At 37.6% G+C, this 20,236-nt stretch overlaps 1 protein-coding gene across 2 annotated transcripts in view; it reads right to left on the reverse strand.

Annotated features, from left to right (window-relative positions):
- The window catches only part of LOC106871337 (snake venom 5'-nucleotidase), a 59,102-nt gene that overhangs the window by 26,039 nt on the left and 12,827 nt on the right, over window positions 1-20,236 (reverse strand). For both annotated transcript variants that reach the window (XR_016243473.1, XM_014917738.3), the window contains exons 2-3: window positions 6,222-6,432; window positions 1,992-2,177 (exon numbers count right to left, since the gene is read on the reverse strand). Coding sequence is in view for 1 of the 2 variants with exons in the window: in XM_014917738.3 (XP_014773224.1) it covers window positions 1,992-2,177; window positions 6,222-6,432 (397 nt within the window). In the remaining variant the exon portion in view is untranslated. The remainder of the gene's footprint in view (window positions 1-1,991; window positions 2,178-6,221; window positions 6,433-20,236) is intronic.

The raw sequence follows: 20,236 nt of genomic DNA on the forward strand, positions 1-20,236 counted from the left end.
CGGTTGAACCTAGTATAGGTTCAACGACTATCTAGGAGTAGCGCGGGCCCTCAGGAATTCTGGTTTGGTGTCTGGCGTGCTGAAAGACCACTGGCAGTGAGGCACCCCTTAATTTTTGATAAAGCATGTCTCTTGGAGTCGGTCACATTGACATAAAACCAAATATGTAAGGAATGGCATTGAATATTTTGGATATTTATTACTTGGGCCTGATATCATGGCGCTCCCACATTCCTGATCCTGCAACCAATATTGGTATTCGATAACTTGTGTTGTCTTGACTCTGGGTCATGTCAGTAGAATGGAAAGGGTCTGTGAGGTGCTGTGCAAGTCTTACTGGACCCAAAATTTTGGGTGGTGCAATAGCCGGTGAGGAAACAAACCGATACCTGGTGGAGTAGGAGGGCCCCGCGGCGAGCATGGAAGCTGCGGGCGCGAAATCGAGCCAAGCCGACTGCTGGTGCAATAACCTCATGCACGGGCATTGCTGTCATTTTGCATGGGAAATGGTCAGTGATGGTCCTCCTTGGTCACGAGTCAACAGCCATCATGTATGTATGCATGCATGCATGCATACATGTGTGTAAATAATGTATTTATGTATACACACACACATATATACATGCATATATATTTGTATATGCATACACATATATACATATATATAGATACATATATATAAATACACATATTTATATACATACATATATAAGTATATATATATATGCATACACACACCCACGCTTACATACACATGGGCACACATATTCATACGTACACACACACATATACACATACCTCAGTAGATATTTGACACTAAATATTTTTCTGCTTATATTGTTTCTGAGATATCCCGCCCTTTTTTATAGCATTCCATTAGGAATATTGATATTTTCAATCGGTTGAAGTTATATGGAGATTTTATTATTTGTTTTTCTTTTTTATTCAACAGAATTGAAACCGGATCGCTGACGCAACATACTGAGAGTTCATTACCTTCTTTACTGACCACATGATGTAAATTGATACTAATAGTGGTGAATGGGAGAATCGGTATTGAGCAATATTAACCAATGTATGGTAACTAATTACACCTCTTTATTTTTGCTCAGATGAAATATGTACTACAGTCAAACAAGGAAGTTTGTTTATTCGTCTACACAACTTGTATATTTTTACTTGGTTGATTTAACCTTTCAAAGCAAATCCTGATAACTAATAAATACAATGAAACTAGTCAGAACGATCCTGTTTCTTGGCTTTTGATAGCCGGCTGGTTAAATCACATTGCTATCAGGGGTAATTTCGCGGGGAGACTAAATATATGTTTAAATATTTTGATATGACACCAAATATTTTCACATAAGCTTTGATATTTGGGTACACAAATAATTAATGTCAGGCAGTCAACCGCGTATCATTGTGTAAAATGAGAAGTGTCATTCGTAGCTTTGCTTACATTTTCAAATGTGGATTTTCTTTACCGGCTCACGGTGTGTCAAAAGAGTAAAGAAAGTGCATTTTGATGAAGAATAAATTCGACGAAGCTAATTTAATTTCAGAGCGAGATTGGTTGAATTTTTTCATCATTGGTCGACAGTATTGCAGAGACAGTAACAACCATCTCTGCTGTGTCTTGGCTGTTTCTAGAAGCAAATACCTGGCCTAAAGTACACTTACCTCCTTCTCACTCATGCATCCACGTGGAGCAAAAAGACCAGCCAATACATTCGCAGCATCCATGGAACCGCTAGGAATGCCATATGTTGGTTAAGTATAGCCGTTCATATCTATGTTAAAGTCCCTCCCACCGGATTTTCTGTAGGGGTTTACTCCCTTACAGCGAGATTAAATATATATTTATGAAACCAATATCATTCTGTATACAGACTTATTCTTAAAGTAATCAACAGAGTTCGAGAAAACACGCAGTGGTTTCCGTTGACAGTCAATGGATATAAAGAATATATTTATGTATAAAGACCACATACCACTGTAGAGAAAGGTATTAGTGTGACCACCGATTACAATATCAACACCCTTCACTTCTTGTGCAATTTTCCTATCCATTTCAATTCCTGCGTGACCTAAAGCTATGATACGGTCGACACCTTCTTTCTGAAGTTCCTTCACCTGCTGTCTTACGCTTTCCACTTCATCCAAAAATACAATTGGATCTACAAAAAAAAAAGAAGAAAATATAAATAAAATTATTTAGTGAACAAATGAGGATTTCCAGCATAAATTTTAAAAAACCCTCGCAATTTAAGGAGAGACGAGAGGGTTGGTTAGCTTGACTCCTCTATTTGACTGGTACTTTATATTCATCATTCTGGAAAGGGCAGAATGCAAAGTATACTTTGATTCAATTCGAATTGAAAACGTAAAGGGACATATCAGGTCAATTCTATAATTAATTTGGTAAAATGAAACGAGAAGTCAATTCACCTGCAATAACAAACGAAATAGGATTTAGTGGGAGGAGTATGGAAAAGAGAAGAAGTTACCACGGTTGTGATAGCTCAAACAACTGGGGAGGAGTGCACATCATCCCAGGAAATAACCTAGACAATGTAAAAAAGAACTGGAAGAGCCCTAGGAATACGTAAAATACCACGTAATTGGTTCAAGTATTTGAAGCGTACATAGTGTTGGCAAAAATATTTAGAAACTTACTGAAAGAACAGTAAAAGAGATTTCGTTACTTACTGAGGATGAAAACCATCTTAGTTCCTCTGACTAAGTAAATAGTAAGCCCTAGAAACTGAAGCTTTATTACAGTTTACAAAGCCTTGAAAGTTTGATACCACATGAGATAATTAGATACCATGAAAAAAAAACATTTCCTGGAGAATAGGTATGTAACCAAGGGATCGAATGGGGGTCAGCGTGTGAAAGACCAGCTCACCCAAATGAACTGTTTGAAATACTTAGTCAGCGCCATAAACATGGTAAAACATGATATAGTTTTCACTGCAACTAGAAGTCTGCTGTTGCTAACGTTTGAGGCCTGATGTCGTAATTTGTATCGTAATCGAAGATTGAGAGGTGTGACTGAAGGGATGCGGACTGTCAAGTGTTTGCTTATAGAAATTGCCTGAACCTGGAGGAACGAGGTGATTTGAGACTGAAACTGACCAACATTCAACTTGATGTCAATTCCCTGATACAGGATCACCATGCTCGTACTTCACATTGATATTGTCCTCAATAAAAGATATTCCAGCAATATGATGCGTTTTTCACATTTTCTAACCGTGAAAACAATTTCATAAAAATTGAAAGTTTAATACTGTATACTCGTACACGTAGTTTTAAATGTAAAATGTGAGCCATCTTCAATAGAATTTCTTAATTTGTCGTACATGTAATTATTAGTTAACATTATAATTGCCAGCATCAGTACTCGGTACGCATTTAAGATATGGTAAGGTAAGGTAAGGTATTAAGGTATTTTAAATGAGGAGGGTGGTCGACGAAGAAGGAAAACTGGTTACAGGGGGTCGATGCGGAAGAAGAAGTGGCTAAAGGGGGTCGATGGTCGAAAAAGTTTGGCGACCCCTGCTGTAGACTATAGATCTGCACTTCCTCACCGATCAAAAAAGATGAAAGATAAATTTGACCTCAGCAAGATTTGAGGTCAGAGAGCAGAGGTTTTCTATCTCGAGTCCTAACACCTCATTAACAGATCATTTATGCGTGTTATTGATGACGTGTAACTCGGTACGACGCAAAGTACAAGAATATATGTTTTTAACATACGATTTTTACATCAAGAATATTGCAAACTTCCACACACAAGCACACACGCACGCGCACACATAGATATATATATGTATATGAATGCATGTATGCGTGTGTATACATAACGTGGTCGACCAGAATATCGGATGTTGTTATACATCGTTAGTCACAATGCACTTTGCATCGTTTTAGCTTTTGAATGATGCTATCCCGCTGGTTAGGCAAGCAGACCAACATTCTCCCTGATCGGAAGACTAGTCCATCGCAGGGTTATCCATTTACACCTGCGTGGACTGGAGTAATGTGAAATGAAGTGTTTCGCCCGGTCCGGGAATCGAAGCCATGTTCTTGTGATTGTGAGTACAATTCCCCTAATCATTACGGCATTAAGTTCGATGGTGCAAACAGAAATTGAATTCAATGCGTAAAAGTAAATACGCATTAAAAAAATTTAACTGCAAAGCTAGATAAGTGACTCAGGGGAGGAGAGTTTCACGCAATGTCATTACCAGGTTTGATAAGTGTAACGCACGAAGTTCCTCGTCCTAGAGTATTTTACGTGGATTTTACAGCTAAATAATATGAGCGACTGTATGCATTGCATGTAGTTGGGCGCGCGCGTGTAGAATAGCAGACGTACTAATTTGAGATTAAGTAAATAACAAAATAGAAGGCAAACATTTCAAATACAACATCGATTTCCGGAAACTTTGTTTCCAAAGCTTTTCCGAATTACCGATTTTTTTCTCCAAACTATGGATCAGCACACGCTAAATTAAGCAAATATTAAATTTACTTAAATAATTAAGTGACATACAAGTGACTGTACTTTAGTATAAATGATACAAGTTTGTTAATATTGTACAGTGCACAAATAAACTAGTCTGGCGGCCGCAGGTATTTGAAATTCCTGGTCGTAAATTAGTGTGGATTATAAGAGGTTCCGGACAATTGGTGTCCAGAAAGTTGCTGTTGCACCTGTACCTTATTTAAACTGAGACCTACGCAACTCACAGTGACGTAATCGGTTGATACGTAGTTCGATGTCAGTCAATAGTCTTGTCATTTAAGGTAATAAATTAGTTGTAATAATATTCTATATGAAAGAGGTAGGCGTTTTACAGAATTAGTAGAGCGTCTAAATTAATGGTCTATTGCATTTTGTTATGCTTTTTACATTATGAATTCAAGTCCCGCCGTTGTCAACTTGTGTTCCAGCCAAACGTTCGGTTTCAACTTTTGGCAAAAGGCCATCGATTCTTGAAGAGAAGGGTAAAATGATTACATCGACCACAGTCCTTGACTATACTTTACTTTATCGACCCTGAAGAGATGAAAAATAAAGTTGACTCTTATAGGATTTGAACTTAGAATGCAAAAAAGCCAGAAGAAATGCTGCTAAGCATTTCGACCGACACGCTAACGATTCTGCAAGCTCGCCGCCTTGTAGCAGTCAAATATTGACTTGTGTTTGCATCCATATTGTTTATTATGAGTCTGATGTATTAGCATAAACATCAAACATCAAACGTATTTTGTTCATGTTCTTGGGATTAATTCTTTTCGCTAGCATCGAATTGTGCTCAAGCAGAAATAGTTTGTTCTACCTGTATGAAGTGGCTGATGAGTCATCAGTGAAGCAAGTGAAATATTTGCGGAGAACAGAAACACTGCTAAGTAGCAGTTAAACATTTGCACAAGGAAACTTCTTCTTCTTCTTCTTCTTCTTCTTCTTCTTCTTCTTCTTCTTCTTCTTCTTCTTCTTCTTCTTCTTCTTCTTCTTCTTCTTCTTCTTTCTTTCTTTCTTTCTCTCTCCCCCTCTTTACCTCTCTCTTTTTTTCTCATTCTTCATTCTATCTAATACAAAGGTCCTAGTTTTGGTACACCGATTTGGCCTGAGAATTACACTCAGACCACACAAGTCTGTGGAATACTCTACCGCTGGAATTCTATTGATCGAACACCTAAATGTTCATAGCCAAAAGCGACGGAGAACCCACCAAAGTTATCTGAAATAGTTTAGTCTTAACAAGGAAGAGGTCATTGTATCGTATGTTTCGCAGGGGCTTGGGAGACAATCGAATTAATTGTTTGATACATAAAAACAGAAGAAATGAATATTTAACTCGAAGCTAGAGGTTCACTCATTAATGCTAGCTAACGGCATGCAATGTCTGTGGCATCCACCAGTAAGATGCGACACCTTAGTAAGACATTTTATTTCTTTACTTATCTGTAGGGTAGTTTGTAAGAGCCGTAGTGTTTTAATTTAAACTCTTTGGATGTCATTCCCTCACATGCATGCAAACACACACACGCGTGCACTATCTCTCTCTTAACTTGCCTAGCTCTGTTAAACTTAAAATTCTACGTTAGTACAATGAAATTAGTAAAAGCAATCGTATGAGCGGGGAAAAAGCAACAACATGAACTAGTAAATTTGAAAAAAATATTCAAAGGACAGAATATAACTTCACCCGGTTTAGAAATAACTGCAGTGGTAACGGTGATGTATCCGACGATTCCAACCTGATATCCTCCAACGTCTAACTTGATTCGTTTAACTACTGGTTGCATTTCATCGATTCCAGTCACGTTTATATTGGCACATACAACAGGGAAAGTTACGTTTTTCAAAAATGTTGCAAGTCCACTTATTTTACCATCAAATTCGTGGTTACCAAGACACTAGAAGGAAAGAATAGGGCAAAATATGAGTAAACATTTATGTATCTGATGCATTAGACTGGTAAATGAAGTCATGACTTCAAAGTTAAGGGATTAGCAAAGAAGGAAGAAGAATGCTGAAAAATGTAAGTTATGGTACTCATATTCTTTTAAAGGATGTTAGTTGGCGAGAGTATCGTCAAATGGCTACAACTTTGTCTTGTTATTTATTAAAATTCCACTTAATCCAAGAATGCAGGACAGGAATAGTATATCGGCCTCTCCCCCCCCCCCCCCCCCCATCCCCACCCAGATATCGAACTCAGTGCAACTTTATTTCTATCAACTTCGGAAGGATGAAAGGCAAAGTTGTTCTTGATGAGATTTGAATTAAAACTGAAACCGGATCGTATTCTTCGCGCTCCCGGATATTTCCCCCCTTTTATACAACATTTCCCCTCTGGAACAGCAACAAAAGCAGCAGAAACAACAACAATGCTGATGACGACAGTGACGACGACGATGAGGAGGAAGATGATGAGGATGATGATGATGATGATGATGATGATGATGATGATGATGATGATGAGGAGGAGGAGGAGGAGGAGGAGGAGGAGGAGGAGGAGGAGGAGGAGGAGGAGGAGGAGGAGGAATTACAATTTCAAAAATGAAGGTTTACAGAGAATTGATTATGAAAATAAATAAATAAATGCTCATACGGAAAACAAGCTTACACAAAACTTGATTATATGAAATGGCTACCCAGAGCCAGTCAAAGAATACCTCTAATCTGAGATTATTTTGACATGAAAGAGCGATTCCCCTCTCCCAGCTATATTTTACGGCCCACTGATCAGGTAAAGAGTGGGCACATTCAACCATTACACCTTTTCTTTCTGTGATTTACTGGTGGGCCATATCTTTGGACAAATCATATTGATATTATTGGTAAAGACACAAGACATGGAACCAAAGATATACCATGTCATAATAAGACATATCATAATAAGACGGTCATCATTTGGATGCTAAAGCGTGTTTTCCGGAGATCCTTGTTTCACTAATGGCAGCCACATCTAAATCAAGCGACCTGAGATTATTGAACAAGTGACCTTGCTTCCAAGCTTCTCCCAGGCCACGCCCATTCACACACCCCATTTTCAGCACAGTCACTCTAGTCGGAGAAGCAAAAAAGAGGAGGTTTCTCACCTTAATTTTCGAGAAGCCCGGAAATTCCGGGCCCCTCTACTGGCGAAAAATATTTTAAAGGCCCTTTCAACAGCCTTTTATCTACTGATTTTTTTTAAAAATCCCTACACTACACGGGAATTTTTCTCTTATAGTTTTATAAACGTCTGGCGACGTTTTAATTAGAAATCTATCCTTCGGGGTTTTGAGGACGAAATCCTCAAATTCCTTTCCCCCTGTTTCTATTTTGTTTTTGTTTTGACTTACAAAATCCATCAATTCACTGTTACACTTGTTCACAACAGTGAAATTAATATTTCGCTTACAGTCTGATGAATAACTCTTGTTTTTGAAATTCCATAATTGGTTGTTTCTGTGTTTCTGTGATTTCATGCTGTTGATGGTGTTACCGTTTTTGAAGTTGTTGTTCTTGTTCTTGTTATTTTTGTTAGAGTGGTTGTGAATTGTGTTGCATTATATTGATCGTTCAACTCTTCTTTCGTTGTGTCATTGCAGTTGACGTTGGTGTGGGGAGTCGAGCATTGCTTTTCCGTGACAACCCGGTTAGACTCCTCCTTAGACTTGGTTTGGAAATGGGTGTGTGCGTGAGTGTGGGAGTCATGATTTTGCATTTGTGGTGTTTGTAGTGTTGGCAGCAGTGGGAGTTTAGTTTTTCTTGTTTCAGGACAGAAAATCTTTATTTGTTTTCTTTATGTCACCTGGTATAATTTAACACCTGATATTTTGCCGATTGGTGCATTTTATTGCTTAGACGTTCATTTGTGACAATAATCATTGTTCCATACAGTATTGCTGCTACTGCTGCTGCTGCTGCTGCTTCTGCAACTTTACTATTGTCACCACTGCACACTTATTGTTTGTGCCTCCTCCCAGAATAAACATGTCGCTCTTTCTTTGAGTTACAAAAATAAACAACAGAAGTATATGAAATGTATTGCTCGTGGGAAATGTCTGACAGCAGATCGCTACGAAAAATGGCTACAATTTATGTAAACAAATGCTTACAAAGCATTTTATACATATATATATACATACACATATGCGTGCGCGCGCGCACAAATATATGTGTGCGCGTGTGTGTTTCCTTGTGTATGTTTGTTTGTATGTGTGTAACTACATAAAAAATACAAATTTATACATACGAACAGATACATGTTTAGGCTCAATGGTTAGAGCGTCGGGCTCACAATCATGAGATAGTGAGTTCGATTTCCGGACCGGGCTGCGTGTTGTGTTCTTGAGCAAAACACTTTACTTCACGTTGCTCCAGTTCACTCAGCTGTAGAAGTGAGTTGCGGCGTCGTTGTATCCCTTGGATAACATCGGTGGCGCGGAGAGGGGAGGCTGGTATGCACGTGCGACTGCTTCCATAAACAACTTTGCCCGGACTTGTGCATCGGAGAGTAACTTTCGATGGTCAGGCAAGAATAAATAAGGGAGGTGAAGTCCATTCATCTCAGTCTGACATTATATTTCCTTCTATTTATGAATGAGACTGGCCACCTACTCCTAATTTTGTCCGTTACTTTATGTTTAATTCTAAAACAACACCCCTAGCAACTTAACAAAACATTTATCCCAGCGATCCACGCTTCTAGCTAGTGTAGACTTGCCTCTGAAGCTTCCAACTTGGTCTGGTTCATGTGCTCCCCTATCACCTCATGTCTCTTCAGTATATTAGTGACTACCTCTATTTCCGTGGTGTCCGCCACCATTATAGTCATGTTGTACGGATATGCTAACACAATTTTCCTGCAATAATGTGGCGGACATCTTAATATTCCGATGTCTTTATTTAGTGAAAGAAGCTGAAAAATATTTTTTCTCATTAAATAACACCGAAACAAATCACTTTCTAAGCGGAAGTTCTGTAAATGTGCGCTGACGAAAGGGCCAATATCATTAAAGAGAAAACACGAAATAGAACACTTAAAGGCGGGTTTTATATTGTATAAAAGGGATCAACGAAAATACAACAAAAAAAGTTGACAAGGAACGCTATCCAATATCAGAGAAGATTACCTAGACTAAATGAGGAGAAACCCAGCTGGTGAATTTCAGTAGGAGCTTGGCAATATTCTAGATGCCAAATGTCCAACATCGTTCTTCGCTTGACCAAAAATTGCAGCTCAGTCGAAGAGAGGAGCTGTGGAAAGACGTGCCGCACGAAAGGCACCCACGTTGTTTGTCCGCGTTTTCGTCGCCGTCATCACCGTTACAATGATCCAGATATTTCTGCTGGTGCATTAGCTACATCATCAGTGATGGTATCTCGAGTGGATGCCGGGAGGAAACAGACTTCCAAGCCAGTGGAACTTACCCTTTCGTAAAGAGCAGAGAAGCATTATACCCGAACTTTTATACGGGCTAAAGTAGAAGTATCCAAAAGATATAGGATTTCTTCTGTCTCATTTGTAAACGATTATAACTAGCGCTTTTGAGTTCACCAAATTTGAATGTAAACAGTGGCAAGTTGGCAGACACGGGATGTTCTAAGTGAACCTGACTAGTGGAACTGCACCTTATATGAATGTAACAACTTCGAGACCCTAAATGAGTTTTTCTTTGTTTTATATGCTATTTGTAATTATTGTGTGTTTTTTTACAACCTTTTAATATTTTGTTATCATTTGACTGTTTTTATAAATTTCTGAACTGGTCTCCACATCTATTATTTAACATCTCATACCTTTCCCCTCGTTTCTATACAACTTGCTTGTCCTACTTCACATGTTTTTATAAGCATGTTTTTAACATTTCATATCCTGTATGCTTGAATAAAATTGAATAAAATTGTCCTCGCTGGTAAAATAAACGAAATTATTAATTTTTTGTATTTTTTCTCTTTATTTGTTGCGTACTTTCTCTAAGCATTTCTTTTTGTCTTGGCTGTGCGCAGCGTTTTGGTTTGGCTTTTGTATTTTCTTTTGCACTGAAAGTGGTCCTTGCAATGTATATGGTGCCTGGTAATTCCACTTTCTCGATGACATGCATATTTGTATTTCCCGTGATTTTGTTTGTGTATTTGTGAGGATATTTTTAAATATTCCAAAGGCACCTATTATCATTATGAGATTATTTCTATCAGTCTCTACATTCTATCACTTCATATTTATTATATTTGGATATTTTTTCTCCTTTCTTTTAGTGATGCATTAATCGACATTTAGGGAGCGATAATTCGATTAAGGTGTATTTTTAAGGCGGCGAGCTGGCAGAAACGTTAGCACGCCGGGCGAAATGCTTAGCGGTATTTCATCTGTCTTTGTTCTGAGTTCAAATTCCGCCGAGGTCGACTTTGTTTTCATCGTTTCGGGGTCAATAAATTAAGTACCAGTTGCGTACTGAGGTTGATCTAATCGACTGGCCCCCTTCCTCAAAATTTCAGGCCTTGTGCCTAGAGTAGAAAAGATTAATGTGCATTTCTTTTTCCTGATGGTCTTTGACAACGCTATCTGAGAGATTACAGGCGGTGAGCTAACAGTATCGTTAGCATGCCGGGCAAAATACTTCGTGACATTTCTTCCGGATTTTTGTTCTGAGTTCAAATTCCGTCGAGGTCCACTTTGCCTTGCATACTTTCGGGGTCGATGAAAGAAAGACCAGCTGAACGGGGTCGATGCAATCGACTATACCCCTTGCCACATTTCAGGTCTTGTACATACAGTAGAAAAGATTATTTAAGAGATTATCTTTAATCTTCCAGTTTGTGCAGAATGGCATATAATGAATTATAGTCGCTTTGTCATTCATTGATACTTTTTCTCTTTCCTCATCAGTGACCACCTAGTAATGTAATTTGACTCACTTTAATTTCTAGAGCGAAACTGATACAGTTGCTAAAATGTACAGCAAAATATACTGAAACTTCCAGAAAAAAATTAAACTACTTGAACAACAAACTGCTTTTAAGAACCTAAAAGTACTAGAGTGAGACCAACTGAAATGACAAGGATTCGTATCGATTATCAGAACCTGACTTCTAGTCAAATATCTCAAAATTGCTGTGTAATATGTTTATTACTAAAAACATGACAGTTCTTATAAATACATTCAACACTCAGTTGTATAATCAGCTGGAAACTGTGAAATCTAGTAACTGGAATCAAGAACTACGAAGATATCCAGAGTTCAATATTTAAGGCTAGACCAGCCATACTTTAACACAAAGTATTTTACTTTAACATATAGAAGGAGTGCAAATGAAATCGAACTACAAGACAGTCATTGGTGAACTAGAGATTCGCCAAAAATAGACAGTGAACAAGCTTCAAAATACAGACTACATGCACGACAATATTAAACAGTTCTATTTTGTACAGAGACAAAAATACAATGGAGGATGGCGCCTCTGAATTTTTGTCATATCTATGTTTTATATATATATATTTTAAATGAAAACGTTTGATTCCTACTCATATACTATATTGTACAGTTAGTTGGTGTTTCCGTTGGTGGTGAAATATTAATATATTATTAATTATTGAGCTAATATTTTCTGTACCCATTGCCTAAGTATTTACAAATAAATTATTGTTGCTTACTAAAAACTCACTAACAGCATTATGTTAAAACTAACCTAGGAATTTAAACTGGCCATAACGGGCCAAAATAGTCTACTTGTTTTATGTTCAAACCGGCCAGATCTGGCCTCCTCACACCTACCCTAAATTGTGTTTCTAAAAATAAGCAATTACATCATCGAAATCTCAAATGATTCAAAACAATGTCAATAAATGATCATTGCATTTGACAGAGTATTCTGAATGCTAAAGGATTAAACATATTGATAGATAATTGATTTCATCGATCTAAATTTTAAAATGAGCAAAAATGTCCTAACGCAAAAAACTTAGAGGCATAAACTTAGAAAACTTAGAAATAGCAACTAAACGTCCCTTCAGATCATATATTTCTGCTTCAAAAAGAGGGAAGATAGATTGAATAATGTGATATTAGATACATTGTGACTGAAAGTAAGAAGGGATGTTTATGGTTGGAACACCTTTGAATATCGGTCTTCCATTTATGTGCTGATTCGAGACTAAATAATGACTGCAACACCAACAACCAACCAACAAACGATTGTTTAAAGAAGGCACTTTCTCTAGGAAGTGTTGCCTGAGAAAATATAAAAGCTTCTTTTGATATAATCACTACCCAGTCAGAGTTCGAGGTAGAAATATAATGCAACACCAAATAGCACAAGTAATGTTAGTAAACACAAAACGCTGCACCTGTAGACAACATGACAAGTTATTTAAGTGTGTACAGGAATATTCGGTACCGTCTACTGTTACATATTTGTTGAGTAACTCCAGAGTAATTGAAATTTTATATTGGAAAATATCTAAGTATTACTATATGCCTAGTATCAGTTCTAAGGCGCAATGGCCCAGTGGTTAGGGCAGCGGACTCGCGGTCATAGGATCGCGATTTCGATTCCCAGAGCGGGCGTTGTGAGTGTTTATTGAGCGAAAACACTTAAAGTTCCACGAAGCTCCGGCAGGGGATGGTGGCGAACCCTGCTGTACCCTTCCACCACAACTTTCTCTTACTTCCTGTTTCTGTTGTGCATGTAATTCAAAGGGTCAGCCTTGTCAAACTGTGTCACGCTGAATATCTCCGAGAACTACGTAAAGGGTACACGTGTCTGTGGGGTGCTCAGCCACTTGTTTTTAATTTCACGAGCAGGCTGTTCCGTTGATCGGATCAACTGGAACTCTCGACGTCGTAAGCGACGGAGTGCCAACAACAGTTGTAAATGGTAGAAATATCCTCCAATGGCTGTATCTGAAATGGTTGGAATAACACGGTAGGATCGATAGATGGTCGAACAAAATATTTCTCTAAATTTTACTATAGCTTCGCTATTATGTTCTAAGTTCAAAATCATCCAGTTATCAAATTTACTTTTCAAACTTTTAGGGTTGATAATATAAACTTTCTAAGGACCAACCATAATAACTCCAATAATACCTACCCAAATCATGGTGCCTCCTCCCTCTTGTTGGCGTTTCAAGCGTTGATGACGATCTCATCCATATACAACCCATCCCTTGTTCCAACCATCAGGTCCATCAAAGGTAGTACGAGTTTCATCCGGTAACAAAACTTTTGAAGATTCGACCTCCCTGTTATCTTCTGCCCATTTCAAACGAATTTGTCTGTGTATTTTCTTTAAAGGAAGCCTTTTAACTGATGTCACTAGTTTACTGACCTTTTCCAGAAGACGACATCTGGTAGTTCTGGACACTTGTTAGACCTGGGTTCTTTGCAGAACGCTAATTCGTGACAGGAAACGTTGAGAAATAGCCCTCGTGGGCTGTTTTACGTATCTTCATAGGAGCTGTAACAAATTTTTTTACAGGCTGGTGATATCTTCCAATTATTCTAGATATTTCTAATGCTGATTTACCTTTTGCAAGCTCAGAAATAATAACGGATTTCTCTGAGGCAATTAAGTTACATTAACGACCCATAATTACACGATTATCAGACTACTGATAATTGTGTAATTATAATTACTACTACTATTACAGACTACTGATAATCGTTAATAATTTGGAACACTGAAAGTTGGTAGAAATCATGCAAATGGCCGCAGTTTCTTTACATTTTCGCAAAACCTCACGTCCTTTACACACCAGACATGCATAACTATTGCCATCATTCTGTGGAAATTTCGTTGAATTTCAGCAAGAAATGCTGCAAAACGTTTTGTCCGGTATGCTTACGAATCTGCAAGCTCGCCACCTTAAGCTCGGTAAAGTATATCAAAATATTTTACATAGTGCAAACATTTTATGAGCTAGAACACTGATAGATATCGTTATTATAACAAAAATTGACAGAGTACACTGAGTTTCGTCTCGGATTGGACTATTCACACTCACACAGATACACACATTCAACACAACGCAGATATTCACATACACACATCCACACAAACACAAATGTATAAACTATCTTCGTTGCCCTGACGTTCATATTTTCTATTTCATTGTATTTCTTTTTAAATTTTGCTATATCATTTCTTTAAACGAGCACTTTCGTATATTTACTTACACGTTCCTTTTTCACAAATTCAAAATCAAGGATGTAGACTATGAGGTCAGAATAACACATCTCGAGGTGTTCTCCTTACTAGGTGTAAAATAAAATAATAATATTGTCATTGACTAAATCTATTTTCCTGCGCCATCCACTATACGGTCATCTACATATACTTGGAGATTTTTTTTTTACCATTATTTAGGTAAGAAGGGGAGGCTATGTTTTGCCGGTGAGATCAGAATAACACCGAAACATTCTTCTCAGGTAAGTGCCCGAAAAAATTTAAAAAGTGACTTCAGTCACCAACTAATGCTATGCACCGAATAGTTATTTCTTGCTAGTTGTTTGATGCTTTATATATACTACAAATGTTAACACTGACTTAAATAAACATCCGTGTCTTTTTTTTTTCTAGTATTTATCCTCTCCTCGTGTTCTCTTCTTTCATTCTTTGTTAATCTTGTTGTTATTCTCACCTCGTTTTGTATATTAATTTAAAGAGTGACTCATGTTTAGACAGCTCTTGGCTCTGACTGTCGTTTGAATTGTTTCTAAAGAAATCTAATTTGTTCTTACAATACAGTATTTCTTCTTCTTCTTCTTCTTCTTCTTCTTCTTATTATTATTATTATTATTATTATTATTATTATTATTATTATTCCACTTCTTTTTTCTCTTTCTTTGTCATCCCACACAGGTACGTTAAATCGACTCGAGTATTGAACTGGTACTTCATTTTAACAACTAGGATGGATGAAAGATCAATCTGACTTCAGCAGAATCAGAATTGAAACTGTAAAGACCCGGAACTAAACATAGCCATGCATTTTGTCCAATGCTTTTACGATTCTGTCACTGTATTGTCGATATCAAGACCTACATAAAATTAAATCGAGCTCATCTCAACAGATTGTAATACTTTTCGCCTGTCTTTAGTTCAGTTATTAGTTTTACCTGTTCCTTTCATTTACAAAGAGCTGTGGACCTCAATTCGATGTAGAGGTCGTGGGCCCTTCTATGCACTTTCATTTGCTTTGTCTTTGGGGTTTATTCTTTTTGGCTTCCTCTCTTTTTTCATGTTTTTTTCCGATGTCAGACACACTTTCCATCTCGTTGTCATTAAAACAATCCCATTTTGTCTGTAGTGTTTATTCTATATCTATCTTACTTTATTAAGATACTCTATTATCTTACTCTATTAATCTATAAAATGTAAGAGTGAACTCTCCACTAAACCACATTGCCTTGTAGTTTCTGAGTTGTGAGCACCGAATGCTCATCGTCAATCTCAGCTCCTCAATATCACAGATGACAATATCCTTCTCGCGAACAATTCATTGAAGTATTTCAGCCCAATTTAACGGAGTGACAAACTTTCTTCTATGTGGTACAAATTTACACCTAAATCTACATGAACCTTCCCTAATAAGTAAGACTCTTTTTCCCTTCTTCGATACTTTTTCTGCACCACTCAGGTTTGGTGAGAAGACGTATTGGGAACAACTATTAATCAAGAAACCGACACAGTAACAAATCATTAAAAAATGTATGCATCTCGTTTACTTATTATTTTTGTCAGACACATAAATAAATTGCGAGTCTCCCACTATTGTGTATTAAAAAGATTGCCTATTTTACGTTTTAGAAACTAACGTCCGCTAGTCGGATTTGAAATAGCATTGCATATGTTACCATTAGCGCTGTTCGTGGAAGTGCAGCGAAGAGAAATGATCAGTAAAGATGTAGAAAGGAAGTTGTTGTATTTAGTTGCATCATTTTGCGTTCCGAGAAATAGTTATATTAAGCTGTAGGTCTCTTATACCATTAGGTTACACGATCTAATGGTATAAGCTTTATATGGGACAAGCTTACCTAGAAATTATCTCCCTTTTTCTTTGAGAGTAGCTAACATATGCCGCTAGCGTTGCTTTCCATTCATAAGTGTGTGTGTGTGTGTGTGTGTGTGTGTGTGTGTGTGTGTGTGTGTGTGTGTGTGTGTGTGTGTGTTGTTTTACAAGATTCTTGATGTGAAATCGTGTGTTGAAACAGATATTGTTATACTTTGAGATGGTCTAATTCTCTTATTTCATTGGCTTTGTCTAGTGTGGTGTTGCTACTCTTAACTAGTTTTCCTCTTTTCAAGGTTGCTTTGGCACATTTTTCTAATCCGAATTTCATATCTATTTCCTTGGTAAATCCATGTACTGTCTGTAGTAGTGTTTCCAGCTCTTTATCTTTTCTAGTGTATAATTTTAAGTCATCCATATATAAAAGGTGGCTGATTGTTTTGCCGTAACATTTGTATCCGCATCCAGTTCTATTTAGCAAGTCAGTTAAAGGTGTGAGTGCCAAGCAGAACAGGAGTAGAGAGAGCGTGTCTCCCTGGAATATTCCTCTTCTAATGGGGATGGCTTTCGTTTTCACGAGTCCCTCTTTTGTTTGGAGCTGTAGCACTGTCTGCTATTTATTCATAGAGTGTCTTATGTATCTTATAATTATTTGTGCTTATTATTATTATTATTATTATTATTATTATTATTATTATTATTATTATTATTATTATTATAACTGTTGTTGTTGTTTCTTTGTCTAAACTCTTTGGTTACACATCCTGTAACCTCTTCAGCGACTCATTAGCCCACGTGTCTCTACTTGTGTTGCTTAGTCCAAAGAAACAAAAACAATAATAATAAAGCTGAAGTAGAGACCAAACAATACATACTTACATACATACATACATATACATATATATTGTTATACTTGGGGATGTTTGCGCGTGTGTGTGAGGGAGTGGCAGAAAACAGGTTGGTCACCTGGAGCTAAGCCGGAACTCCTATTCCTGTAGATAGAGGACAACACACAATACATTTGTTGATGTAAACCAAGGTTTACCAACCGAATTAATTTGATATACATACGCAAAGCAACGAGAATCAAATAATAGCATTGCGTACTGTGTACCAATGGGAGTAATAGGGAATCATAATTAGTTTCCGTCTTATGTGTCTTAGTGGAGTATAGAAATGAGAGATTGAGATCGAGGGAGTGGATTAGTGTATGCACGTTGTGTGTGCGTGTGTGTGTGTGCGTACTTGCGCGGACGTGCGTTTGTATGTGCGTGGGCACAGGCGCACTTCATTTCAATAATCCGGATAGGAGTGGCTGTGTGATAAGTAGCTTGCTTACCAACCACATGGTTCCGGGTTCAGTCCCACTGCGTGACAACTTGGGCAAGTGTCTTCTACTATAGCCTCGGGCCGACCAAAGCCTTGTGAGTGGATTTGGTATACGGAAACTGAAAGAAGCTTGTCGTATATATGTAAATATATAAATGTATGTGTGTTTGTGTGTCTGTGTTTGTCCCCCCCCCCCACCATCGCTTGACAACCGATGCTGGTGTGTTTACGTCCCCGTAACTTAGCGGTTCGGCAAAAAGAGACCGACAGAATAAGTACTAGGCTTACAAAGAATAAGTCCTGGGGTCGATTTTCGCGACTAAAGGCGGTGCTCCAGCATGGCCACAGTCAAATGACTGAAACAAGTAAAAGAGTAAAAGAGATGTAAAATCCGGCTGACTTTAGCAAGATCAGAACTCGGGACGTAAGGACCCGGAACTAATTATTAGCAAATATTTTGATCAATGCTCTTACGATTTTGGCACTCTATCACTGTTATCAAGAGCTAGATAAATATAAAATCGAGTCCACCTCCTCACTGGGTTGTTGGACCCTTCGTCCTCTATCAACACTTGCTTTGCGAGGAATTGTGAACTTCAGTTGGACGCAGGATTGTGGATTAATCACACTTTTCTTTGCTTTATCCTGCCGTGTTTTTGGATGCGGGTCTATGTGCCTTTTCTTGTTTTATCGATGGTCCCAAGAGGCAAACCTACTTTCTTCATTGTCACAAGACAACGGTTTCTGTTTGTACTTTGTCTGTAGAGCTTCACCTAAACCGACACTCCGTTAATTTGTGTTACTCTGAATGCTCCTCTAAATCACACTTGTTAAATGGTTGTGAGCGCCTGCTGCCCATTGTCGGTCTCAGCTCCCCGATATCACAGGCGGCATCTTCCTTCTGTCGAACAATCTATTGAAATACTTCAGCCCAATACTACAGCGTAACGAACGTTATTAGATATAGATTGCTTCAGTCAGATCCTTCCTCCAGATGATACTTATTTACACCTAAATCTACTTGAATCTTCGGTAACAAATCAATTTTCCCTTCTTTGGTGCAATTTTCTGCTATTAACAGAGCTCAACATTAGTTACAGGATGTGTTGATATGTGCGTGGCTATACACACGTGGGAGTGGAGTGAACATCTGTGCGAATATGAATATCATGGAGAAAGACATTATAAAAACTGCTAACAATAATCTAACCACCCATGTTTTGATAACCTGACAAACCGGACTGACACAGCAAGTCGCTACTTTCCTGCGGTAATGAATTGGTGGCATATTTTCTTGGTAGGCTATAAGTGCCAGGTTCGATTTTCGCCAGTGGTTTAACTGTCCCTTTCTCACTGAAATTCTTTTAGTCTTTTACTTGTTTCAGTCATTTGACTGTGGCCATGCTGGAGCACCGCCTTTAGGCGAGCAATTCGTCAATATATATATGACGGGCTTCTTTCAGTTTCTGTCTACAAAATCTAGAGATATTCTAATGCTTTAATTTATCTAATTCAGAGGTATCAAATCATTTATATTTTAACTTTTCTCATCGTTATTTTCACGTTTCGTCCTCTTTTCTTTAAAAAAACCAAACGTCGACTGTAATGTTTTTAAACATTCACTGCTTGTCCTGCACGTTTCCAGATTCAGTTAACAAGTATGGATGCTTTGATCAGGCAAACGGTTAAATTTGGTCACTATCGCCCTCAACTATTTTTCTACAGAACCAATTTTGACGAGATTGTTAACATCAGATTCCTCTCATTAATATGTTTTATTTAAGCTTAATTACAGTAAATTTATTTTTAAATCATAGAGATCAAATGGTTTAAACACCAGACATAACGTCCCTTCCAATCTGACCACTTTTTCTCTCATATCCTTCTTTTCTAGCAAGACCATTTTGACGTGGATTTTTGCAACTACATACATCACATTGAAATCTATCACATTGAAATCTATCATTTCAAGTAAATTATTACACAAAGTGTTACGACATAAGGATGATATAGTGCTTAGACTAGTCATGGGCAACTGCAGCCCACGGAGTTTTCTGAATAGTAATCCTAATGAAAAATTACCCTGAATATTTTTTGTAATACTGCTCATCTGATGATAAACTAAGTCTCACACAGCTCGCTTCCTGAAAAATGTAAACTCATACTAGGCATAGTACAATACATTCGGGTGTAGCTCAACTCAACCAGATTTGAGCATACATATTTTATAGCAACTTTTTCCCTACCAAATCAATTTTTTCTATAATAAAATCTCAATGAACACAGGCCATTTTCAATAACCTTAAACGCCTTTTGTTTGATTTAGGTCAGAATTAGTGAGAGATCGTTGACATATACGTTGATATTGAGAACATTATTGCCCG

Source organism: Octopus bimaculoides, chromosome 10, assembly GCF_046866305.1.
Source record: "Octopus bimaculoides isolate indiv1 chromosome 10, ASM4686630v1, whole genome shotgun sequence".
In the NCBI taxonomy this organism is placed as follows: domain Eukaryota; kingdom Metazoa; phylum Mollusca; class Cephalopoda; order Octopoda; family Octopodidae; genus Octopus; species Octopus bimaculoides.